This window comes from Gopherus flavomarginatus, chromosome 2, assembly GCF_025201925.1.
Source record: "Gopherus flavomarginatus isolate rGopFla2 chromosome 2, rGopFla2.mat.asm, whole genome shotgun sequence".
NCBI classification, from domain to species: Eukaryota; Metazoa; Chordata; order Testudines; family Testudinidae; genus Gopherus; species Gopherus flavomarginatus.
In genome coordinates, this window is record NC_066618.1 from 191,885,045 (window position 1) to 191,911,796 (window position 26,752).

At 42.4% G+C, this 26,752-nt stretch overlaps 1 protein-coding gene across 1 annotated transcript; it reads right to left on the reverse strand.

Annotated features, from left to right (window-relative positions):
• Window positions 1–2,829: 2,829 nt before the first annotated feature.
• Window positions 2,830–20,320, reverse strand: C2H6orf62 (chromosome 2 C6orf62 homolog). The gene is made up of 5 exons (XM_050941868.1): window positions 18,214–20,320; window positions 14,680–14,856; window positions 13,798–13,923; window positions 8,724–8,858; window positions 2,830–4,124 (listed from the first exon to the last, which is right to left on the reverse strand). The coding sequence occupies exons 1-5, from the start codon at window positions 18,340–18,342 to the stop codon at window positions 3,999–4,001; spliced, it is 693 nt and encodes a 230-aa protein (XP_050797825.1). The 5' UTR covers window positions 18,343–20,320; the 3' UTR covers window positions 2,830–3,998.
• Window positions 20,321–26,752: the final 6,432 nt, after the last annotated feature.

Here is a 26,752-nt window from a genome sequence, read left to right on the forward strand (position 1 = left end):
AAAAACTCAGTGTCTCTTATTCCGGCACTCTTTATTACTTCATCACACAAATGGGTGGACACTGCCACGGTAGCCCAGGAAGGTTGGGGGAGGAGGGAAGCAACAGGTGGGGTTGTTGCAGGGACACCCCCTAGAATGGCATGCAGCTCATCATTTCTGTGGGATCTGACACAGAGCAGCTGTGTTCTCTAGGACACTTGCCCCATATTATAGACAGGACTGACTATTTTTAGATACAACATAAAAGAGGGAATGATGATCATGAATTCTACTGTAGTACTACTGCCTGGTATTGTGTGCATGTCACAGCCATTATTACTGAGCAAGGCCTTATATGCTTACTTTTCATTAGCCTTGTTAACAGGATTAAAAACTGTTTCTGCTCAATAAATCAAGCATGTAAAATTTCAGCCAAACCAGTTAATTTACTATTGTTATGAACATTTAGAAGTATGGGTTTAATAACAGAAGTGTTATGTTACCTAAATGTGTTACAGCTGCTTGACTTATGATGCATCATTTATTGTAACAATTTAAGTGTAATCTAGTAAAGATCTTGGGAAGGGATTTTATTTAAAGTATAATGGAGGAATAAAGTCTTGTCAGTTATTCAGTAGGTGTATAAGATACAAAAACCTAGTTCAACCTCCAGTAAGCTCCTGGCTCCAGCCCCTTCTCAGGCCCACTCTTCTCTCACCCCAAATGCAACCATTTCCTCATGCTATCTGGTGCACCACAGTAACTACTTACCGGTTTCTTCCTCTGGACAAAAAGCTACGCTACTGAGTAGGTTAGGAGTGGAGATTTGGCATTTTGATGCTTAGGAGGATTATAAAAGTGCTTGCCCCATAAATTCATATATTCCATAGTTGGTAGGAAGCATCCTCTTCTGCAAGCATCCTTTTCCACTGCCAAGGTACATGGAAATCTTGGACCAACCACAGATACTTCTAACTGGTCTGCTCTGTTGAAACCTCTTCAGGGATTTGGGTACAATTCCTATCAGATTCAGACTTAAGAGCCACAAGAGAACTCTACCACCAAGAATCAAGTAGGACTCTTGCTACAACAGAGGTAGTGAGAACAGCCTCACAGAATTTTGTATTTTTCCTATTAAATTGTTTAAGGAAGTACAAGGGTGGTGTACATGTGTCAAAGAATATTAACTAATCAGCTAAACCTTTTCAAAAGGTATGCTTTGAGTGTTTATGCAGAGCTGTTACATATACTTAAGTTAGCACAACTATGTGTCATAAAAGATTTAATAAAATGAACCGTAGCCTTTAGAGTTGTGAAGATTGTATCAGCTCTCACACCTCTAGCAGGATATGACCCCAAAGATGGCCTAAAAACAACAGCTCAATGACATGAACTGCTCTCATAGGGTGGCAACTTTAACACCAGAATATTCAATGTTTTCCATAGTTGGAAATACTCTGCCTCATTTTGTCAATGTGAGAAATTCAACATACTTCCAAAATGTGAGGTCTCGTGCCCTTCCCAAGAGAAGAAAGATGGTGAATCCCCTTCTCAGAGCAAGAGATATAAGTTTCGTAAATACTAGGGGGCAGGGGGAGCCAGCCTCCTATACCTTCCCTGGAAGTCAGAAGGCTCCAGTGACATCCCAACCCACCTATTAAAACCTGTTTCCCTTTCTCCTTTCCTGACAAACTTCTACAGTTCTGTTACTTGTCAGAAAGTTGAAAGTTTGGTAGTGATATACAATAGATTTAATTTATCAAAAAGTGTAAATAATGTATAGCTTGGAAAGGGACATGTTTTCAGAGTATACTGCTGCTTAAATTGAGGTCTCTGCCACATAATGTAGGTCTGATACCTATACATCTAAAATTCCTATACAAATTCACAAGACACCAGCACTATGATTGAGTACAGATTACTTTCTGTAACAGAATTTTAAATTAAGATGAAGAATCTGGCCACTGTGGATAAACCTGGAAATGTCCTCATAAACCAGTATCTTGATTTTCTTTTACGACTGTTAAAAGATTCTATAAAACTAGAAACACCAATTCCCTCACTAACTCTTATCCTTTGAGTCATTTGCTTGTCAGTGACCAGAATCTCAATTGAAATGGCCAATACCGCACCCTATAATTAAAGTTTGATCAAGGACAGAGTGAAACACTAATTTCCACCCGAGATGCATTGCCCAAGACAACACAGGAGCAACCTTGAACAGCTCATCAGTAGGTTACAGCGTTCAAACAAGACTGTTAAAGACAATATTCTAGAAGTGGAACTCAAGTTTCACCAAGCTGTAGTCTGGTATTGCTATTTGTCTTATAGGTCACTGAAAAACAGTTACCAGTTAGGAACTGATCCTACCAGTACTATTGGCAGTAATGCCAATTTTCAAGTATTCTCAAATGCCTAGCAGCATTTTTCAGGATCAGGCCCTAAAACAAGAGAAGTAGGGAAAGAGGAAGCAATTTTTTTAATAGATTGAAATTACGTAATTTCACTTCAGCAGCCCTTCCCTTTTGAGAGACTTGCCAGGACAAAAAACAAAGGGGGAGGGGGGAGAGAGAATCAGAATTCACAGTGCTTCTGACACACCAGCATGCCCTTAAGTGAATTCAGCTGCTTTTGGTCACTAGTTTATTATTAATGTTGTCACATCACTATATTTTTAAATGCCAGACTGACATTACCATAACCATATCAGATGCTGAGAACACGTCAGTCTCTCCAGTGAAAATTAGTGGCAATGCTTAGACTACTCTACAAGCTTTAAGTCGAATATTTGTGGATGACATATTGTAAGAAAATAGTATAAGCTAAGTAATTAAACTCATGAGCTTTGCATAAAATTAACATTGTCATCTTTCACCTAATTTATTTAATTTCCAATTTTTCCAATTCCAAACAAAAGCTAAATACAAATTTAAACAGGTAAGCACTAGTTTTACCCAAAGGGAGCAGGCTTATTTACTCCAGTAAAGTACTCAACCCTTAAGCAAAGCCTTCTTTGTCATTAAAACTATACAGTAGTCTTCCTTATTTCATTGCACAGTCTTAAAATGTTCTGCCAGAACCAACTTTTGACACTCCAAACACTATTTTACAGTGAAGTTCACAACGGCTTTATAACATCTATTTCAAAAACCCTCAGTGGGTTTTCCATAAGAAATGTTTTAGAAACCAGTATTTTCCTGCAGTTCGCCAGCAAGTTTACAAGTCTCAACTCTCAAGAAAAAATAATCCTCTACCAAGAACATGGTTTCTGCAGCTACTATTTTACTTTTAGCTGCTTTAACTACTTCAGACTCCAGGTCTGCCTCATAATCTGTATAAATGTATCCAACTCAACAGAATACTTTTTTATACAGTTATACAGCAACTTGGGGAAAGATCCAAAAGTGAAAGTGCCAGTAAACTTAAACATGGCCCAGCAAAATAAAAAAGGCAAGAAATGCCTACACTGAATGAGATGCTTTTTTCCTTATAGGAATTCTTTCCCCACATTTATATTTCTATTTTAACAGCCACTTTTCTGTTCATTAGAATGAATCGGATAGTGCTCTCTGATACAATCATTAACAGCAAAGCTACAAGGCTTTTATACCCGTTACATTCACTTCTCACCCTCCAAATACTGATGACTAACATCTAATGTTAGGGCCATGATCAGCACAAATGGGAACACCACCGCAAATGATCACCTTGTGCTTTCAGATACATTTGTTTCAGTGTACAACAGTCCTTTCATTTCACATTTTAGTAAGATGCTGACAGTGCAAAAATATGCAGAGCATCCTCTCTTTCACAAGGTCCATGCAGAAAACATTTAAAAAAATTGTAAAGTTCTGATACACAAATGATTAAAAAATAAATCCAGGATGATGAAGTTTCACAATGTATAGTGTTCTGAACATGAGTCCATTTTCTTCTAAATTCTGAAAGAATGAAGTGGTGAGGAAAGTGAGAATTCATTGCTGCATTCTGTGATCTTCCCCATTTTGCTGGCCAGTACCCTACTCTGGCATATAAGGACAGAGGTGATCCTCTATGGTACCAACCGCCCAGTGGGTGAGCTGTTCCTGTGGCAGGTACAGGCAGATGCTGCATAACTTGAAGATTGTAGCTTTGTTTTTTGGAGTCTGGGGGGGGAAAAAGTATTTAGTTTGTTCAGACTTAACATGTAGTCAAACAAAAAAAGTTACATTTGCACAGGTGTAATATTTACCCTTCCCCACTCAAAACAATCCCTAAAAATAAAAAATATTCTTATAACCACTCTGTTTCAACCCCTTCTGTGTATGTAGTCGGATCGAAATATCGGACAATGTCAAACTATTTAACATTTTTACAACCATGAGTGGAATCTGACAAGTAGCACAGTGTCTTTGTAGGAGGGGCTACCAAGTTAGACTTATGTGAAGATTTAACATTAGCTGTATAACAATCAAGAGATTCTCCAGAATATATTTTCATACAAAAATAAGTTATTCAGCTCTGCATGGGGAAGCTACACGCCACATCATCTCAGGCTGAGATCTCAGCTCTCAAACTAAATTGAATATAATCTGGTCAGCATACAGACTAGAGAGGCAGCACTATTCTCTGCTTCAGTACCAAATCAATACCCTAATATTAAGGTACACTGTTTGAGCTCCCCGTGCCCCCGCAAAGATGAATGGCTATGGGTAGTCAGGATCCGCTGAAGATCACTTGGCATTTTGAGACTGAAGGTGGTAGCTGCAGTATTTCCTAGCCAGAACACGGTTTGGATAAATTAGATTTCACCAATTTCCTCCAATAGTTTCAAATAGATACTGTACTTGTCTCCTGTTCTGTCAGCTGCAGTTAACAAGCTACCAAAATAAAATGCTGTTTTCAACCCCAAGATTGCTGAGTTTGTCTCAAACTCAGCAGTAGTACAGCTCATTTACACAAAGCTGTTCTAAATTAAGGGGTGGGAGAAGTAGGTGGTAAGGTGGTATAGAGGTAGGCTTCTGCAACCTTTTGGGGTTTGTGTGGCTTATATGGTCATGCATTACGATTCAGGTCAAAAGCATGAAGAGCTTGTCCAGAACTACCAGCTTTCTTTAGTTGTTTTAAATTAACCCAAACATTTTAAAGTATTTATTTAGGAAACACTGAGGTAAACCCAAGGATTTCAAGGGAATCTTGAAAAGAAGTTACATTTGGAACAGCAGGGGTTTTACAAGTGAGTTTTAAAAGGTAGCCCTCTTCTGATGTTTGAACAAATGAGAATTACAGTTAAGTGAGAAGTCTTTAGATCCTGAATTGTTGGCCCTGCTTGAGGTTATTGCAGCAGCCACTCAATAAGAAAATACTTGCTATTGTTTCTTAACTTTACATTTGGATTTTTTTTATGCCATGGTTATACCAGTTTGATCAGTTTAAAAAAAACAAAACTGTTTCAAGCATTAGTGATTTAAATGTAATACATTTTAAAGTTGATATTGATTTTCAAAGGTCCACATATGGTTTCTGCTGTAGGGAAAGGGGAACAGTATTAGGGATTTGCAAGTCACCAGTAGCCTCCTGGAACACTGGGCTGGGGTCTCTTCCCCCCATACACAAGAAACAGTCCGCTTTCCTTCTCAATTTCACCACTGTGTTGACCAAAGGCAATATTTGGGATAGCAAGGGAAATACCATTAAGAAAGGCAAAAGACATTCAGTAGTCAAGAAGGCAGTTACAGATCACAGCCATCATACAACTATTGATGGAGGAAACTGGGATAGGTTATAACATTGTGGAAGCCCTAATTTGAAGGGTTTGCCTTACTGTTTTCTGAGTGGGGCATATGCAAAGCAGTGTTCTGAGCAAAGCTTCTGGTGAGTCAGTGACTAGTAAGATTCTTCTCTTACACCAGGTATCTTAAACTTGAAAGGGCCTGGAAAGCTAAAGATGCCAAGGGAAAAGAGTGGGTGGCAACTCTTTCCTTCCTTGAAATTTTACATCAAGGAAGGTGTGGTGAGCAAAGGAAGAAAAACTTAGTGAAAACTCCTCTACCCTGAGATTAGGTGGAAGTGGAGACAAATTAGGTTAGACTACTAGATACACACACACAAGCCTGGAAATTTTACTTCAGACAAACTAGAGACTCTTCCAAATCCAGCATTGTATTCTTATGAAAGAAAAGAGGCAATCTGTATTAGCTGTTTCATGCTAGCTACTGTATATGGAAATCAGACAGACAGAGTCACTGGCTTCCTCTTCCATTAGGTTTTACATAATGGTTTAGAGCAAGGGATTGGTCTGAAATGGGGGTCTGTTAAAGGAGAAGCAGAGTGAGCAAAGACCTACGTTTCCACAAAGTTTGTTGTCCTTGTTTACAGGGCTTTGGAGCAGAGCCCGGAGCTGGAGCAGCTCTGGAGCAGTAGGTTTTTGCCTGGAGCGGAGCCGGAGCACAGCTCCAAAGCCCTGCCTGTTTATATAAAGTCCTGACATCTACTCTCACAAGTAGCATGAAAAAACTTGATCTCAAAACAACATCAATATTCTGTGATGACAATCGTTTGTTAACACTGACTCTTGCTTCTGGGTAAGCTAACATAAATGGCAAAATATAAACAGTGATTAGTTTGATTTAGCAATTTCTTCATCAATCTATAGCTAACATAACTAATTGTGGAAGGTATTTTCCTCCTCCAGCAATAGTAATCCTACTTTTAACTGTTGCTGTTCAAAAAAAATTGTTAAAAAGCATTACCTAACTTTTGGACAAAATTATCAGTTTTAAAACCTGCAAGAATAGGGGCTGTCGCAATGAAAGACAGATTCTGTTCTACATAGGTACTAGTGAGCATGGTATAAGAACCTGAGAGCCTTCCAGTGCAGCATGACTAACACGTCATATGTTTGTTCTCTCATCTTCTCCTCGGAGACAAGCATGTGCAGAAATTTTCAAATACATGTGTATACTAGAGAAGGAAAGGTCAAAGAACTTCTCCAAGTTCAAGCTACTTGAGGTGGTGAGGTTTGTAATGGTCCTTAAAGAGCTCATTCCAGTCTTGGGCCAGCCCGACAAAGGTCAGTCTCCTAAACAGCCTAGCTTTACTTTATTGTAGAAAGTGTTGCACTGTGCCACAGGAGCAAAGCTTTCAACACCAGAGCTTTAGTCTACCTTATATGTACACTGAGTCTCTTCAGTAAGGACAAATACAGAGTACTCCACTTAGGAAGGAACAACCAGTTGCACACATACAAAATGGGAAATGACTACCTAGGAAGGAGTACTGTGAAATGGGACATGGGGTCATAGTGGATCATAAGCTAAATGCGTTACATCCCAGAATGATGTTTGATTTATTTATTGGTATTAGCAGGGGTGTAGTAAGCAAGACAAATAGTTTTTCCGCTCTACTCTGCGCTGATTAGGCCTCAACTGGAGAACCGTGTCAAGTTCTGGGTGTCACATTTCAGGAAAGATATCAACAAACTGGAGAAACTGCAGAGAAGAGCAACAAAAATGATTAGAGGTCTAGAAAACGTAACCCATGAGGGAAGATTGAAAAAAACCTGGGTTTGTTTAGTCTGGAGAAGAGAAGACTGATGGGGAACGTGATGAGTTTTCAAGTATACTAGAGTTGTTAAAAGGCTGAGGAGGGAGAAAAATTGTTCTCCTTAACCTCTGAGGATAGGACAAGAAGCAAGGGGCTTGAATTGCAGCAAGGGTGGTTTAGGTTGGACATTAGATAAAACTTCTTTAAACTGCCTAGAGAGGTTGTGGAATCTCCATAATTGGAGATTTAAGGGCAGGTTAGACAAACACCTGTCAGAGAAGTGGTTCTCAACCAATTTAAAACTGTGTGCCATATATGCAGTTCTGTGTTAGGTGGGCTGCATCCACACAAAATATATTACTTGTATGCCCCAAGGATTTCACATGGGCTGCAGTTATGTGATGACTGGACCGCACACAGCCTGTGTGTTGAGAACCACTGGTCTAAATAATACTTAGTCCTGCCATGAGTGCAGGGGAGTGGACTAGAAGACTGAGGTTCTTTCCAGTTCTATGATTCCAGGAGTACAGGCAATTGAGCACCCTGAAAACAGATGTTTTGAAAGAGGATGCTATTTAGGATACTATTCCTGTCTAATGGGAGATTTTTCAGTAGTTTGATGAGAAACATGGCACAGCTCCAAATAGGCCTCTGATTGATCATTGGCCTGAGTAGGAGGGATTTTTGACAATGACCATTTTGTATGTATAAGAATTAAGTCTTCAACAAGATCTGCAATGTTTAGAAGATGAAAATGTTATGAAGCCTCTGAACTGTTCTTCCAATAATTCTCCATTCCAACTGTAAGTTGTGAGTTGAGTTACTTAATAAAAACTACAAAAAGGATTAAGCCAAAATTGCTTTGACTTTCCAAAATATAAGGAATCTGTTCTAAGAGTTATTTCCAATAGATTCCAGAACAAAAAAGTCCTGAATCAATCTTATTTGGCAAGATTTTTTGCTTATATCTAGTTGCTGCATCTTTAAGTCTTCAGAATGGTGGTTTGTAGTACCGTTGGTTAATAGCAAGAATACGACCATGGCAATTTTGTTCATGTAAACTTAGATAAATACTTACAACTAAATCACTTATAAACCTTTGGACAATTATTCTCATTTCACGTGCTTAAAAAAGGATAAAGTGTTGTTGCATAAGCTAAGAGCTAATATTCCAAGTCCTTAGAACTATGCTCTGAAAAGTGTGAAGAGGACAAGCTTACCTGCAAGTGCTGTCTGTCAATGAAGAGAAACACTGACTGGTTAGGATTGTTGATAACAATTCCAGTCTTGTCCTTTCGGCTCAGAACATGCAGAAACTGTTTTTCATAGTCACCATGATGAAATTCAAACTTGGCCTGTACAGGAATAAAAGGCAGTGTTTACAAACAAAGCTTACCACATTAAATTTCTAACATTCTGTGTTTGATCTGAGTAGTGTCAGACTCCTAAAACCCAGAGCTGATCCTCTCTACTGCTCAAATTTAAGCTTGGGGGAAAGACACTATGATCAGTTTTACTGCTACCCATTAGGTTTTTAACAGTGGAGAACACGACCAGAGATGTACGTTTCATTCTGCTACTGGACAGAGACATAAGCAGTGCAGAGGCACATGAGAAAGCTGCAGTATTATAACAAAAAAAATAAGTTATAGGTTTATTTATTTTGCACACCTGACAGCACTTCAGAGTATTGTCAGTTTTTCCTGTAGTATGAGTATGAAATATTTGGGGGGGGCGGGGGGGGGAAGAGAAGAGAAAAATATTTGAAAAAGTTGAAGTTCAATTGATAAAAATGACAACGCAACAGAAGGCCAAGTGTGTAGTACCTAAAAATATCAGTTTGAAATTGACTTTCAAATTAACTGTGTCCTTGCAAGAACTCCAAATGGATTAAACATCTCGCCTGATGGGTGCTGCTCCTTAACTCTTAGACTTTGTCTGAGCAAACTTGCACCCATTTAGGTATATCAGTTTAAACATGCACATATAGCTAAAGTGGTGCAAGGCTGCTTAGACCAGGTCTTAAGAGAGAGACTCTGCAGTGTGTAGCTAGTAAGAGCAGTATGGATAAAAATTACCAATTTCAAGGGCATCAAATTACATCAAGAATGGAAGAACTATTTACAAATGCAAAAGAGACATTAGCATGACTTTACAGGCTGTCAGATTAAGAAACATTTTAACAAAAACAGATTCCTTTTTACACCCTGAACTACTAAAACTGCTTCTTTAGTAGTTACATTCTCAAAACCAGTTTTGTTTTGGGTTTTTTTGCATTTACTTAGCTTTGACAAGAAAAATAGTGCTTACAGTACTTCACTTTCTGGTTCTCATGCACTAGCACTATTTGTGCATTTAGGCTGCAATACAACAGAATGATTTAAATGCGTTTAAAATTAATTTAAGTTCTAATAGATCCCTAGAAGTTTTATAAAGTAAGAAAATCAAAGTGGTTTAAAAACAAAACAAAAAAAACAAAAGCAAAAAACACATATCCCAAGTAGTTTTAAAAACAAAAACCATGCCAGCACCCCTTTGAAGGTGACTGGTATAGCAATGGGTCACATATATTGTACAGCAGACAACTTCTTCCAAGGCTTGTCAATGCTGTTAATTTAATGGGTGGGATTTTTTAAGTCCTTGCCCTCCTTGGGTTTTTTTGGTTTGTTGTAGGTGAAAAACTGACAGGGTAGTGACTTGGAGAATTTGACACCTGAGCAACTTTCCCGACCCTCAATTGAGGAAGATGGGGATGTTTGAGCATTCTGCTGAGTTTTCTGCTGAAACAGAAATTTTATAGACATGTGGGAGATGTCAAGAAAAATACTCAACATCTCCCCTTCAACCGAAAGCTGTGAAAGCAGCAACTTATGATTCTACTCATTGTGAGTGGGCCAATTAAAAACTGGGTCAAAGTCTTCATGGGGCACATCTCTCACTAGCATGAAATGTCATGGTATTTGTCAAGTCAAATAGAAGCTGAGAGACTTTAGACAATTTACACATTGCTAAGCAGCACTACAGGGCACAAGTACTTTTCTCTGCAGTTCACTTTTAGGGCTTGGCTATACTTGGAGATCTAGAGCGCTGGGAGTTAAACCAGCCTTCAAGAGACCGCAGCAGAGGGCTTGTCTACATCAGAAAGTTGCAGCGCTGGTGAGGGAGTTACAGCGCTGCAACTTAGGAGGTGTACACATCTGCAAGGCACCACCAGCGCTGCAACTCCCTGTTTGCAGCGCTGGCCGTACTCCCGTTTTGTCTCGGGTGTAGAGGATCCAGCGCTGGTGATCCAGCGCTGGTAATCAAATATAGACACTTACCAGTGCTTTTCTTGACCTCCGTGGAATAAGCAGGTATCCCAGCATACCTGAGGAAGCCTCTGGTAATCAAGCTGGTCTCCTTCCCCGGTTTTCTCTCGCGTTCCCCGAACCCCGAGCAAGCAGGTCTCCTTCCCTGAGGTTTGCTGGGTGGTTCCGGGAACGCGAGAGCAAACCGGGAAAGGAGACCAGCTTCGCCGCGGTTTGCTCGGGGTTCGGGGAACGCGAGAGCAAGCAGGTCTCCTTCCCTGAGGTTTGCTGGGTGGTTCCGGGAACGCGAGAGCAAACCGGGAAAGGAGACCAGCTTCGCCGCGGTTTGCTCGGGGTTCGGGGAACGCGAGAGCAAGCAGGTCTCCTTCCCTGAGGTTTGCTGGGTGGTTCCGGGAACGCGAGAGCAAACCGGGAAAGGAGACCAGCTTCGCCGCGGTTTGCTCTCGCGTTTCCCGGAACCACCCTGCAAACCGCAGGGAAGGAGACCTGCTTGTTCGGGGAACATGAGAGCAAACCGCGGCGAAGCTGGTCTCCTTTCCTGGGTTTGCTCTCGCGTTCCCCGAACCACCCAGCAAACCGCAGGGAAGGAGACCTGCTTGTTCGGGGGTTCGGGGAACACTGGAGCAAACCGGGGAAGGAGACCTGATTCCCCGCGGTTTGCTCTCGCGTTCCCCGAACCCCGCTTGAAGCCGCCCAACAGCGCTGCAGTGTGGCCACATCTAACACCACTTGCAGCGCTGGTTGCTGTAAGTGTGGCCACTCTGCAGCGCTGGCCCTATACAGCTGTACTAATACAGCTGTAACAACCAGCGCTGCAAAATTTTAGATGTAGACATGGCCAGAGAAAATGCTGCCGAGTGTTTACACACTTAGCTAGAAGCACACTGGCGTGGCCAAATTAGCAGCTCTTCCAACACCACAAAGAGCAGTGCATTGTGGTAGCTATCCTAGCATGCAAGTGGCTGCAACATGCTTTTCAAATGTGGGGGGTGGGGTGGAGTGTTACAGGGTGTGTCTTGTGTGTACGTGGAGGGAGAAAGTGGGTTTTGAGGGGCTAAGAGTGTGTCAGCATATGGTCTTGTAAATTCAGACAGCAGCAGACCTCCCTCCTCACCCCTGCCTCTCTCTCTAATAGGAAGCAGCATTCCTTTGTCCTGAAGCAGATAAGCAACCAGCTGTCAGAAACTGAGCTTTGAAAGGACATATCCACATTCCTACAGCAAGATCAAAACAATGACAAGAGTGGCCACTTGACTTAAGGAGATTATGGAACATTTCCAGAGGTCAGAGCACAGTAATGTAACATCTAGTTCACACTGGCGCCACGGTGCTCCAGTGGGGGCGCAGCAAACGTTATTCCACTCGCTGAGGTGAAGTACCAGCAGCGCTGTACCCGCAGAGTCAGAGCACTCTACATGCCTTGCCAGTGTGGACAGATAGTGAGCCCAGGGCTCCTTTATTGCGCTATAACTCGCAAGTGTAGCCAAGCCCTTAGTTGCAGATGCATTCAGTTTTAAGAAGATAATATATTCAGTAGAATTCTTAAAAAAAAAAATCACTTATTTTTGCAGAAAACTAGTGGCCATCATGTATGCTGCACAATCAAGTCCTTATCAGTTTTCCAAATCTAAGAGTATTTAGATTTTATAGGAAAGAATGATATATTTAATTCTACTTTGACTCGAAGCGTGAAGTGAGATCTGTGCAAAGTCTGTTCGCCTTTCGTTAAGAAACACTAAACTTGCTCTCTGGTGTTTCAAGTGTAGCTGAAATTAAGACAGCTGGCTGCTTAAATAAAAAGTGGAGTTGCAAGTAGTTTCAGGTACTCTGCGGGCTTTCCTTTCCAGCTTGCAACTTTACAACCAGATTTTCCTTTTGGTTCTCACTCTGCTTATTTATGAAACACAAACAGGGGAAGTGATGCTGACTGTACACTTAAAGTGTTGACAAACAAGTTAGTAAACTCAAGGAATTATGTAGTCCCTCACTCAGACATTGTAGGTGTTAACCGTAACACAGATACATTAAAAATGTAGACAAAGGTACCATTTCAACCCAGTGTCTAACAGGAAATTCATCTTGTTTTGTTAGAACACCTTCACATCACCGACGGCAGCACAGCACTTGGAATTGCTTATTGCCCATTACGCAATAGCAAGGAGCAGAGAGCATAAAATATTTTCAGTATCTGAATGTGATAAGCTAACATGTATATAACGCATTAACTTCAAGCCAAGAAATGAAAGAGGACTAGTATCTAAACTTTAGTTGCTTCCCTCTTCCATTTATCAAACATTAACAACTCAATTTATCAGGAAAGAAGGTTGAACTAATCAGGTTTGGATTGTACTGAAAACAGGGATGTCCAATTCCAGTTTCTGCATCTTCTAACATTCACAAAAGTTGGAATTGCATCTCTTTCATATTCTAATAGTGGTATTGGCAGACTTTTAGTACGAGTAACAAAAGAAAGTATGCATTCAATATTTTAGCTGCTTTGTAACAACAGAAGTGGCCAATAAATTCTCAAGCATTTATAAACTATCACTAGTATCTTGATACCAATTAATTAGTTATGAAAATGAATACACTTTCACAAGCAACGTGTACAACACGCTCACTATCATTCTAGTTCAAAAGAGAATACTATGCTAAGTAAAGGCCTGATCCTGCATCACTGAAGTCAATAGGAGCTTTACCATGGACTTCAGTGAGCACAAGCTCAGGACCAAAGAGGAGTAGTTTGACAATATTTGAACTAAAAATCCTTTCCCATATCCTATGGCAAGCTGAAGCTACTTGCACATTCACCTAGCTGTGATGACTTCTCCTGCATTATGTTTGTAGTAGCATTACATGGGCAGAAGCTCACTACACACCACTACAAAGAGCCTAAGGAATAAATTGGTATTTCACAGGAAATATTAAAATCTTAACATTTCAAATAAGTTAATGTGGTTATTTTTTTTTTAAATTTACAAAATACCTGAACAGGCCTGTAGGGCTCATCATCAGATCCCTTCCACCGAGAAAACAGGAGACAGACTATCTTCTCAATATCATTCCGAGGCCAAAGAATGAAGTCCATCTCCTGGGTACAGCCAATCACATCCTGTAAGGAGTTGAGTGGTTCACTTGTAAATTAATCTTACAGCATAATCAGTGCAAAAGCAGATATAATTCACTTTTACATACGGTAACCATGTTCACAATTCTTAAATCTGTCTCCACATTCTTCCATCCTAACCCACTAGTTTATCTGATTTACTTGTTATGTCTAGTCTGAGAAAGCAAATGATTTGAGACAAGAACTGGGAGAAGTTTTCTGTGTGCACAAGAGCTAGCATAGATACCTAGTTGGCTTTTTTACATGCTACGGCAAAGTAAGTGTTACACAACAGTCCCCACTTTTGCAACTTCTATTCTCAAAGAGGTTTATTATAATTTTTTCATGGATTATCTGAGTGTCATTCATTTCAATATTCATTCAAAAATGGAATAAGCATTTAGCCATCCTACAAAAATACTGCTTTTTGAAGATTAATATTTGCCCACTAGAAGAGGGCAAGGCTGGCAGGAAGAAGTATTTTCAAATTTCTGAATATAAAATCTGTCCCATTCAAGTACAAATGGAGAATTTCAATAATTGCACAAATACATAAGTAAATTTGATTCCAGGATAAGCACATGTGCCATGTTTCAGTTCAGCCCTCAACCTGTACCCATAATTCACCATTCTTTACGTACCCAAAGTTCTAGTTCAACAAAAGATTGGAGGAATGCAGGATTGGGCCCAGGATTTGTAAGAACAGCTCACAATTGTTCAGAATTCAGGCCAAAAACTAGTAAGTTTAAACAATAACTTTACCCTGCGCATAGACTGGTAGCGGGGTGCATGAAGCTGTACTACATCCTTCTGTAGAAGCTCTATGGAACTTTCCAAGGAATAGCTGGAATCCCGCACACCTTTCAGGATATTTTCTTCATAATTATTGGTCATGACTGGTATCACTTCAGACACTTCAAAAAGTGCTGACTTCTTCTTCTAAAAAAAAGAAAAAATAGTAGTCACATTAGGGTTCTATAGTTTTTCCAAGCAGTTTGTGATTATAACAACATTTCAAAGCCTGCATGTTTTCCCCTCATTGCTAGTGTTGCTTAAGCACTGAAAGTAGTGTGTCTCAGAGTCATAACTCAGTCTCGAGAAATTATTCGTAAAACTCTTCAAGACAGAGAATAAGTCAGATAGCTCTATTAGATAGATGACTCAAGGCCCAATCCCCACAAAAGCTTTTTTACACACATGCTTCAAGTTAAAAAACACATGCACAAGCATTGACAGGACTGGAACTGTGTCAAAATTTGACAGCTAGATACAGATTTCTGCTGGTGAACCAAGTTAATCAAAGGCATTTCACATCTGTAAAGTTGTCAATTTCCATCAAATGGAAGTTTAAGCATCTCTTCCCCCTACTAAAAAAACTCCACTATCAGTAGAAGGGAGGCAGATCCAATTTGGGAACAATTCTAAGGGCTAGTCCATACTAGAAACACTAGAGTGTGTCTGCAGTCTAAGCCAGACAGAGCTCTCCTGTCAACTTAAGTACTCCACCTCCATGAGGGCCAGGAACTATGTCTGCAGGAGAAGCTATCCCACTGACTTAGTGTAACTTAATTTGCTCACGGGTGTGGATTATTCACACCCCTAAAGGGCACATTATACTGAAGCAAGTGGTAGTGTAGAAAAGCCTTAATTCTAGCAATCAGACTGTCAACCAGTGAAGAGTTACTTCATTTTCTAACTCACTTTCACAGCTGATTCTTGCATGGTTTCCACACTGACAGTTACCTACTAACAACTGCATCAGCATCTCTCATTCATGAGAACACTTACAGCAGTAATTCTCAAACTTTTGTACTGGTGACCCCTTTCATTTAGCAAGCCTCTGAGTGCAACCCCCCTTTTAAATTAAAAACTTTTATATATTGAACACCATTATACGTGCTGGATGCAAAGCAGGATTTGGGGTGGAGGCTGACAGCTTGCACCCCTTCTCCCATGTAATAACCTCATGACCCCGAGGGGTCCCAAACTCCCCCTCTTTGAGAATCCCTGAGTCATAGGAACAAAAAGCAGTTTTACATTGCACATACATCACCTGTAAACAAAGGCTGTTTGCCTGTAGGGCTTTCTTATAACTCACCGAGGCTCTTGACTTCTCTTCTGAACATCTCATTAAAGATATGGCACATATTCAGTCTCTGTAATAGGCATTATTTTATCTTCCCCTTTTTTGCATGCTCCAGGCTGGGCTACTCTTTCCTACACCCATTAAGCTTTCAAACACCCTATGTCTTAGTGTGCAGGTCCAGGACTGACAGCAAGATGGACTCTGGAATGCTCTACTTGGATGTAAGCAAGGTTTCAGAACGCCTAAACAAATTTGCATGCGTAGGACACTTCCAGAAACCATATAGGAAGTTTCCCTGGTATTACCACTAGTCTTCAAGCAGACAAATCTGAGACAATGTAATTGCTGTCATTGCTTAAACATTTACATTTCTCTTAAATAGAGTGGCATACGCTGCCACCTTATTACTGAGCATAGAATCTTAGCATGATAGTGGCCATGAATAAACTAAGAAGTCATCTTTATTGCCCTATGACATAGCAACTAGAGACTAGAAAGTCCACACTATCACGTTCCCATATAGATGTTCACAATAATTTTAGTTTGTGCTCCACTGAAAAGGCAGAGAAAGGTGTAACACAGTTTGACCAAAAAAATCAGTTACTTCGATTTTCACTTCCTTTGCGTCTGGTTTTCACAGATCTGTTATTGCAGCAATTGTCTATGGAATTTGTTCAGGAAGAACAGGGGAGACCAGCATATCCATTGTCATCAGACAAACTCTGAATACCATTTGCCATGAATGGGTATCACTCCCACAAAACTGAGGTTAGAGTTAGATTTAGAGCTAGAGGCTTGCCAACACCACCTCAGAAGTTCAGGAAAGGAGCTTTCAGAAAGTAACTGCAGATTAAGGTCATGTCTACACTTACAAGCAGCACAGATATAGCTGTTATGCTGACGACATAACACCAGCTGAATCAGAGAGAGCATCTCCCACCACACCAACATGAGCACATAAGTTTTGCTGGCATAAGTGCTTATGTCCCGGGGGGGGGGGGGGGGGTTTCCACACCCCTGAGCACCAAAAGTATTGCTGACATAAGTGCTAGTGTAGACATGGCCTAAAAAAGTGTCTTAAGTCTGCTCAGCTTCTTAGCATCACATTCTGGAATATAGCCTCCTTCCTCATTCCTGGAATAAACACATACTGCAGTAGTTAAAAAAGTTTCCATCCTAGTTTTTAAATTTAAACTAGTTTGAATTTCTAGGATAATTCATTAGTATGTCAATCTAATTCTAAGTGAACCGAGTTCTACAAACATTAAAGTGAAAAAATAGCTGCCAACAGTTAGACAGAACCCACACTGAAGACACAAATGCAGGAATAGATGAGTTATCCAAGGAGACAGACAGACATGACAACATCCAGAAGTTCTGTTCACTGCAGCCAAGCAAATAAAACTTGTTTTCAAGCATGACAGCAGCAGCTTCAGATATCCATGCACATTCGTACCATTTCAAAAGGTGTTTTAAAATGCAGTCACAGCCAATTTCTGTTTTAATCTGATAAAGGTGATAACTTCAGTAGTTGATGCAGCCAATTCTCTGTCACACCTGAGACTCTCATAAGCACATTAGCATCAGGGAGCTCGGAGGAGCCCTTTAAATGCCACCCCAGCCCGGCCGTCGAAGCTGCGGGCAGGATTTAAAGGGTTCCACCAGGCTGGGGCTGGCATTTAAAGGGCGCAGAGTGCCACAGTGGCTGGAGCCTCAGGCCCTTTAGTGCACCCTAGGGGCTACCAGCCACCTCTGCAGCTAGGAGCTCCCTGGTTGATTTAAAGGCCCTGGGACTCCCAACCACAGCTGGTGCCCCAGGACTTTTAAATCTTGAGGCCACACCTCTTCTGCTTGAGGCCACGCCTCTGGACTCCAGCAGCATAAAGCTGAAATTGCACATGTTAAATGAGCGTAAATTGCAACAGACCTGTACTTACTTTTTAATTTCCTCCCACTCTGGGAAAAGATTTATTTGGATGCAAGTGTCCCAATGATGAGTTTGCAATCACTATTTACAAGCCTGTGCAAGCACATGACAAATGAAAGCCAAAGTCACTTAAAAGGAAAACCTTAAGACAGTACGGTGACAAATAGATTTTAAATTTCATTTTTGACCTTGGATCATTTCGCAAAATAACAGTTACCAGTATACAAAGAGGTGAAGTCCTATTGTAACAGACAACACAGAAAAGATTTTAAAATGAAGTTACCTTGTCCTTGAATACAAAGGCAATATACATCTTGAAATCAAACTGGTCAGCTAAAGATTCTTTTTTCTTTCTAAGCTGAGCACGAAGTCTGTTCAGAGCTTGTTTCTTCCGGGAGTTTGGGTCCCCCATTTTGTAACACAAGTGGTACTAAAGCCTTTGGAAACTCACTAAACTATGGGCACTTTTTCATAAGACTCAAGTACAACAGAAACAAGTCATTTTATTCCCACTAATACGACTGAATAGATAAAACGCGAATGTAACCCAAAAAAACGCACCTCAGGTTATATTTTATGAGGCTATCACATTAGAGGGGTCAAGAAACAAAATATGTAATCGTCCAACCATGACTGGACAAGAAGCAATTCTGCAACAGTACCAAGAAAAAACAAAACCTAAAAATTCTGAAGAAAATATGCTTGTGTGAAGTGTTTAACCACACGAATAAGTGGGTGAGAATGAAAAGGAAAAAAAAAATCTTATCAAGATTTATGTGTACAATAAAAAGCAACTGGCACAAGCCCAATCCATGTGGGGTTAGTTTTGCCTTGCTTAAAAAAAAAAAAGAAAAAAGAAAAATATATATTAAAAAAAACAAATTACAAATTGCGTTTTACCCCAGCCAGATTCATGACTCTGCTGATTATTATTCTCAGATTTCTGCTATTGCTATGTGGCCCCCTTTTTTTTTTTTTTTGGATTACTACACTTGATGGAGAGCAGAGAAGAGAGTGCAGAGGAGGAGGAGTGCACGTCCCGGGAGGTACGAGATTTCCCTGCCAACAACAAAATCAACTACAAACAACACGGTGCTGGTTTGCAGAAGAGCAAAGAGGAAAGACAGCGGAGTCATTTCTAACTTCATCCTACTCATCATCAGGCACATCATGGCCCTAAGGCTGCCGCTGCCAAGGAGAAGAGGGATCATGATGGCCACAGATGAGGGGTGGGTGTGGGTGAAGGGACAATATTATCTCCCCTAGAGACTCAAACACGACTTGATCCCCCGGTCCCGACTCTCCCCACCGCTCAGGGTGAGAGTCTTACATTCCCCAACACCCCAGTGTCTCCCTGGGCTGCTGATCCCCTGGGGATCCTCCTCTCTCTGCCGCTGCTGCTGCGCTCCGCAGGGAGCCCGATTTAGCTGGGGCTAGGCATGGCCGACGCTTTTCACTTCCCCTCGGGGCCCCTCCCTACACAAGACGGCGGCGGGCGGCCTGTGCCCAGGGCAGCGAGGCACCGACTCAGTGGCCTGGGGTTCCCTCTCTCACTTCATGGTAGCGACTTCACAGACATGGAGCGGCCGGGGGGTTGCTTTGAAAACAGATTTGGGGGGGGGTGCAAATTTTTACCAATTTTTCCCCGTTTATTTCGAAAATTTGGTGGCAGATTTTTTGCAAAAAAAAAACAAAACAAAAAAACAAATACCCTTTGTAGGTTATTTTTGCCTCACTCCAGCCATTTTTTCTAGGGGTTGGGGCTTTTAAAAGGGTTTTAACCCAAAATAAAGTCGTCGGACTAGGTTGAAAAACCCACCGATTCTTTCCTCCCCTCTCAAAAAAACACCCCCAAATCTCCCCCAAGCAGGAGACGGAGGAAACAGGCAGAAACCGAGGCCCGCTCGCTACCCGCAGCCGGCGGGCGCAGGAGGAGCAGTGGAGGCGGCGGCGCTGCTAGCAGCACGGGGAGGAGCCATGTCAAGATAAAGCCACGAAGTCGCCGAGCCCCCCCATCCCTGCTGCACTGGACACGGTGACCGGGCCGCCCGCTCTGCCGCTGCTCAGCCCCAGCGTGGTCCCCATAGTCTAGCTCAGCGCCCCGGTGCCGGGGGAGGGGAAATGGTGGCGGAGGCGGCAGCGGAGGAGGGAGGAGGAGGCCGGGTCCCTGCGCTAGCGGCTCCTACGGAGAAGACCAGGCGATGGCGTCGAGTCCCGGCGGTGGGTGCGTGGGGAAACCTCGCACCGCCCAGGCGGCCCCAGCGTTTCCTCTCAGGCGGCGGCGAGAGCGCAGGCGCCTCTCAGGCCCGGGAGCGACTGGCAGCCACAAGACGGACCGAGAACAAACAACTTAAAATGGCAGCGCCTGCCCGAGTCCCAGAGCAGACGCCGCCCGGGACTCACTGCGCAAGCGCGCTCCGCTGGCCCGTACCATCTCCCAGCTCTGCGGGGGGTGCAGCCCGAGCGTAAGACCCAGCAGGGAGCCCATAGTAGCGGCCGAGCTAGTGGTGCCTTTGGCAGGGGGGAAAAGCCGGCTTATGCCCCGCGTGTGACAGGGGAAACGGCGGGGGAGGGAAGGTTGTGCATCGCTTTACGGTAGGGAACCCGCGTCCGTCCCCCCCCCAGTTCAGCGCAGGTCACGTGGCTCTAGCGACGCACGTGACCCGCAGCCATCGCCGCCGTTTCCCGCTCGGAGACCCGGATGGAGTTGCTCTATCAGACTCACCCTGCCTCTCCCCCTCGTGTCCCTGTTGGGGGAAGGGAGCGGGGCGTCTCGGTCTCGCCCTATGCCCCGCCCTTAGCGGCCCCTCCCCTCGCCCCACAGTACCGCGTGCCCTGGCGGCGGCCAAGGCAGCTGCTGCGCGTGGCTCTGCTTGCGGGGAGGCGGTCCCGGGTTGCTGCGCATCGCCCAGGACGGCCCGGCAGCTGAACACGGAGTTAAGGGGCAAACTGCATCCTCGCAGCCAGTGGCACTGAGAGCCCGGAAGCCACGGCCAAGGAGACACCTAGCACTGGGCTGTGGCTCCAAGAGCGCAGGGTATCATGGAGGAAGGGGCTGTCCATAAATTACATAACGCTTTTTTTGGTAACTTTTCAGTCCCAGCCCTCTCTTGTACCGTGAAAGAAACGTACAAAATTAAGGATCGACTGTTACATAATGTACAGACAGCAGCCTAGTAGGTAGCCACTAACCACCTGCTAGGGTGACCAGATGTCCTGATATTTAGGTGTTTGTCCCATGTCCCAACAGATGTTCGGTCGGGATGAAATTTGTCCTGATATTTAGTAGCACTCCGGTTTTTTTGTTCTTGTTTTTTTTTGCTCTGCCGGTGACCTCTTCCCCCATGTGGCCCGATATTTTCTTCTCATCTGGTCACCCTACCACCTGCAAAGGGGGGGGCACCAGTGTAAGAATCCAAGTCCCATCCTCGTGCTGTGGTGTTTATTTTGTCTCAGTACAACATAATGCTATTGTGCCAGCGCTGAAATTATTTTTAAGTGCAGCATGAGAGTCGGGACAGCGGGTATGAGACTGGGTACGCACAGAGAGTGTGGGAGTAACATTTGTCTATATTAAACTCTGTGAGCAACATAACTAAAGTAGAAAGACTTTATGCTAACAGACACGGATCTGTATGTGGCAGCTAAAGGCCAAGACGTGTATTAATGCCCTTGCAAAATCACTGAATCAGAAATAAGCTTTTTAGAGGGCTAACATGGGAGAATGGGAAACTTTTTAACCACAAAATCCAAACAATGTATGTTGGTACTATATTGTCAGCAAATTCTTAGCTACTCAGTATCCTGTGTCAGAGGGGTAGCCGTGTTAGTCTGGATCTGTAAAAGCAGCAAAGAGTCCTGTGGCACCTTATAGACTAACAGACGTTTTGGAGCATGAGCTTTCGTGGGTGAATACCCACTTCGTCGGATGCATGTGGCATGCATGTGACATGCATCCGACGAAGTGGGTATTCACCCACGAAAGCTGATGCTCCTAAACGTCTGTTAGTCTATAAGGTGCCACAGGACTCTTTGCTGCTTTTTCAGTATCCTCTAGGACTGTTTTTCAAAGTTCGGGTCACAACCCAGTACTGGGTCATGGCATGTAAGGCACTGGATCGCCTTACATGCCATGTACCCAGGGATCCTAGCAGCTCTGGTCAGCACCACCAACCGTGCAGTTAAAAGTCCCGTTGGCCATGCTGCCCAGCTAAGGCACGGCAGGCTAGTGCCTACCTGTTCCGACACCATGCTGTGCCGCAGAAGTGACGAGCAGCGGGTCTGGCTTCTAGCAGGGGGGCCATGGAGCACCGTGCACTGCCTCTGCCCTGAGCACCGGCTCTACACTCCCATTGACCAGTTCCCAGCCAATGGGAGCTGGGGGGGCAGTGCCTCCGGGTGAAAGCCATGTGGAGTTAAGGTGACCAGACAGCAAATGTGAAAAATCAGGAGCGGACAGGGGGGAATTGGCGTCTATATAAGACAAAGCTCCAAATATCGAGACTGTCCCTATAAAATCGGGACATCTGGTCACCCTATGCGGAGTCGCTTGCACGCCTCCACCTAGGAGCCAAACCTGCTGCTGGGTGCTTCCGGGATGCAGCATGGTCTGTGGTGCCAGGAACGTAGGAAGCCTGCCTCTGCACCCTGGCTGCACCACTGACCTGGAGCCGCTGGAGGTAAGTCCATACTCCAACCCCATGCCCCGATCCTATGCTTCAGCCGTGAGCCCCTCCAAACCTGGAGCCCCTCCTGCACCCCAAGTCTCTCATCCCTGGCCCCACCCCAGAGCCTGCACCCCCAACCCAGAGTCCTGACCTCCTCCTGCACCCCAACCCTCTGCCCCAGCCCAGAGCCCTCTCCCACACCTTGAACCCCTCATCCCCAGCTCCGTTGTGTCATGAGCATCAACAGTTTTCTTCAAAAGGGTCCCCAGAAAAAAAGTTTGAAAATCTTGAAAACTTGCTCTAGGACAGTTAATTCTCAAATAATTGTACAAAAAAAAGCTCAGGACAGGTATGAGCTAAAGAGTTTTTCCTTTTTACTAGTCAACAGAAATAAAAGAGAACTGTTGAAAAACTGATCTTTTCCACAGTACTTAGATTAATTTAGAACTTGCAACATTAAAACTAATTTACTCCCTCTGCCTAATGGGGAGAAATGATTTGAACAGGGATCTCTCACTTCTCAGGAGCATGCCCTGGGCTATGGGATATTCTGGTATGGCTCTCACGCAGTCTCTCCTGCTGATTCTGTTCCACTTTGGATTAAATAGAGATATAATCCAAATGAGAATGCCTTTGTAGTCTGCTGGTTACCACACTCATCTAGGAGGTAAGAGACCTAGGATCCTGTCCTCCTGTATCAATGATTCTTTATTATCTAAAGTGAAATATTTTCAACAGGAAAGATTGTTGGGGTTTATGCATGATATAAGTATCTGGACTCCTAGTGTGAAGCATTGTGCACATGCCCAGGGGAAAAAAATTAGATGCCTACAGGTGTTAGATGCCTACAGGGTTAGCTGAGCAGGTTTTTGGGGTTTTTTTGGACTTAGGTGGCTAAAATAGAGAGTTAAGTCCCTACGGTTATGTATACACTGCCCTGCAGTTCAGATTATGGGCATGTGAATAGCAATGCGCACCCAGTGCTGAACTGTATATCCTCCATGTGGTACTGTGGGGTGCAACTTAAAAGGTTCCTAGTTTGCATTAATGGCGTCCAGAGCAAGAGGACTATGTTATCACAAACTTGGAATCTTTTATTTCACACCCACAGCATCCACACGGGTGTTACAGCATAGCTGTAGTGCACACAGCTATTCATACCTCCGTAGTCTGAACTTCAGAGAAGTGTAGACAAGCCCTAAATCCTATTGTGGATCTGGGCATAAGGTCCTGTGAGGGAGAGCTTTATGCAATATCACTCAATATTTCTCCTGACCACATGGCTATCAGTACTTCAATATGGTTATGCTTCAGATTGATTGTGTAATACCATATCATGTTAAATCCAGTCAACACAAACTTTATTTTTAAGACAATGCTAGAGAGGTTACAGTTGATTTGAGAAACAAAAGTCTGTTTTAAAATCCTTGAACATGTTGATCTTGTTTAGGTTAAACATGCAAAGCAAACGGTTAATGTTCCTGTTTAAAAAAATAAGATCATTTAACAATTCATTTTATACTTATGAATTTTTAAACTTTTAAAAATATTCTGTTTTGCTTCTGTTTTTCTTTTGTTTAATTTGAGAATTATAGTTTTTGTAATTAGAATAATTTTCATAGTTTAATATAAAGGAATTCTAAAGAAAGCAAAAATGGTAAAAATGAAGTTTTTTAAACTTTTGAAGATTAAGTTGCTAAAACAGACTTTTACTAAAAGAGCATCTTGGGTTACCCCTCGTTAACAAAATGCTATCTTAATTCAGGACTGCTACTGTATCAACTATGAATTGAGTGTCAAATGCTCTGAAAGGGCTGTTGCAGCACCACATTTTTTGTTGTGATAATTTATGTTTGTGATTGTTTTGTTTGTGCATATGTATGTTATCTGTTTTATTTTTGATGTTGATGTATTTTTTGTTGTTGTTTTGTTCATGTAAGACAGCAATTTTGGGATACAGAATTTGCAAACCTAAAATATAACTAAGTACTTTTTCTTATATACTAAACATAAAATAAGATTTTTGTTTTACAATTGTAGCTTATGTACCAACATTTGATATCAAGTAGATATAGTTCATAAAGAGTGGAAATGTTCTATAGAGGCCTGTGCTCTAAGTTGTGAAGGTAACAAAAGTCTAACTCAGCCCGTTACATACAATTGTTTATAAAAGTCAGCAAAAGTTAAAATCAGAAAGACCTGGATTAGTCCAAACAAAAAGGCTTGCTGATGCCATCCAAGGACTGTATTAAGATCATGACTAGTAAACAAGAGGAGAAGGGAATCAGAAATTAATGGACCAGAATTGGTGTATTGGAAATTAGGCCTAACCCGTGGACAAAATATAGAGGGATGGGCTATTCTGCCCATCTTCCCCATTTTGGGATCCTTAAATATAAATAAATAAATAAATACTTTAGGGGAAGGGCGGGGGATCAGTACACCAGGTTGGAGGGTGGGTGAATTGGAAGAAGTGGACTTTACCACCCTGAACATCTCCTGTGACACCAGGTTCCACTGTTACATCATTAGACCACCATCATCCTGATCCTGAGAGCTGTCCTGACTAGACCGTCCAGGGAGAGGGAATTGATGACATCACCATCTCCACCAGTTTCAGCTAAATCATGAACACAACCTGGAGTAGGACACTGGGTTTCTGCTGTTACCCCCTCGTGTGTGTGTCCTTTTCCTTCCCCACCATTCCCCCCCCCACCCCCCACTTTCATATCTTTCTCCTTTTCACTTCTGTTTAATGAGAGTCTGGCTTAGCTGGCCAACACTATGTATTTTGCAACATTGCTGTGAGCCCATGACTATAAAAGCAGCTAAAACCAATGCCCTAAACAGCCTGAGTTTAATACTAGTTTGCCAGGTCTCAGAGTGGCTGATAAGACTTTGAGCCACGCCTGTATTTTTCCAGAGGCAAGGTTGCAAGTAAAAGCACAAGAGACAGAAGCTGCATTTTCCATCTTGGCTCTTTTTTCTCTCTTTTTTTGTGCATTTGTCTTATTTTGTCTTAAAGGAAGTGTCATAAACAGATAGCTAAGGGTTAATGTCTCTTTCACCTGAAAAAAAAGTAACCTGAAGCACCTGACCAGAGGACCAATCAGGAAACAGGATTTTTTTCAACTCTGGGTGGAGGGAAGTTTGTGTCTGGGTTCTTTGTCATCTGCCTGAATCTCTCTCAGCTATGAGGAGGATTTTTCTATTTCCTGCTTTCTAATCTTCTGTTTCCCAGTTGTAAGTACCAAAGATCAGATAGGGGATTTTTATGTTCTTTTGTATTTACATGTCTATAGTTGCTGGAGTGCTTTGAATTGTATTCTTTTTGAATAAGGCTGTTTATTCAATATTTCTTTTAAGCAATTGACCCTGTATTTGTCACCTTAATACAGAGAGAGCATTTGTATGTATTTTTCTTTCTTTTTTATATAAAGCTTTCTTTTAAGACCTGTTGGAGTTTTTCTTTAGTGAGGAACTTCAGGGAAATTGAGTCTGTACTCACCAGGGAATTGGTGGGAGGAAGAAGTCAGAGGGAAATCTGTGTGTGTTAGATTTACTAGCCTGACTTTGCATTTCCTCTGGGTGAAGAGGGAAGTGCTTTTGTTTCCAGGACTGGAATTAGAGAGGGTGGACTCCCTCTGCTTAGATTCAGGGAGGTTGCTTCTGTGTATCTCTCCAGGAGCACCTGGAGGGGGGAAGGGAAAAGATTTATTTCCCTTTGTTGTGAGACTCAAGGGATTTGGGTCTTGGGGTCCCCAGGGAAGGTTTTTGTGGGGACCAGAGTGCCCCAAAACACTCTAATTTTTTGGGTGGTGGCAGCAGTACCAGGTCCAAGCTGGTAACTAAGCTTGGAGGTTTTTCATGCTAACCCCCATATTTTGGACGCTAAGGTCCAAATCTGGGACTAGGTTATTGACAGGAAGCAAGATAGATTGGAGCTGTTGTTACTGTTCTATCTCAGCTAACTGTCTTTTTCCCAGAAATGACAATTATTACCATCTTTAATAACATCTAAAAGACACTCAGACAAGGAGTTTTCCCCATATATATTCTCTACACATAAAGGGAAAATGAATAAGAGATATTATTAAAGTAAAAGATTTACATAATATGCTTTTTAAATGCTTTAATTGTTTTTCCTTCTTTTTC

Coding starts and splice junctions, on each gene's coding strand:
- C2H6orf62 (XM_050941868.1), bottom strand. CDS start 18,342: ATGGGGGACCCAAACTCCCGGAAGAAACAAGCTCTGAACAGACTTCGT. Junction 14,857..18,213: donor CCTTTGTATTCAAGGACAAG/GTAACTTCATTT, acceptor TCTTTTTTTTAG/AAGAAGAAGTCAGCACTTTT. Junction 8,859..13,797: donor AGCCCTACAGGCCTGTTCAG/GTATTTTGTAAA, acceptor ATTCCTGTACAG/GCCAAGTTTGAATTTCATCA.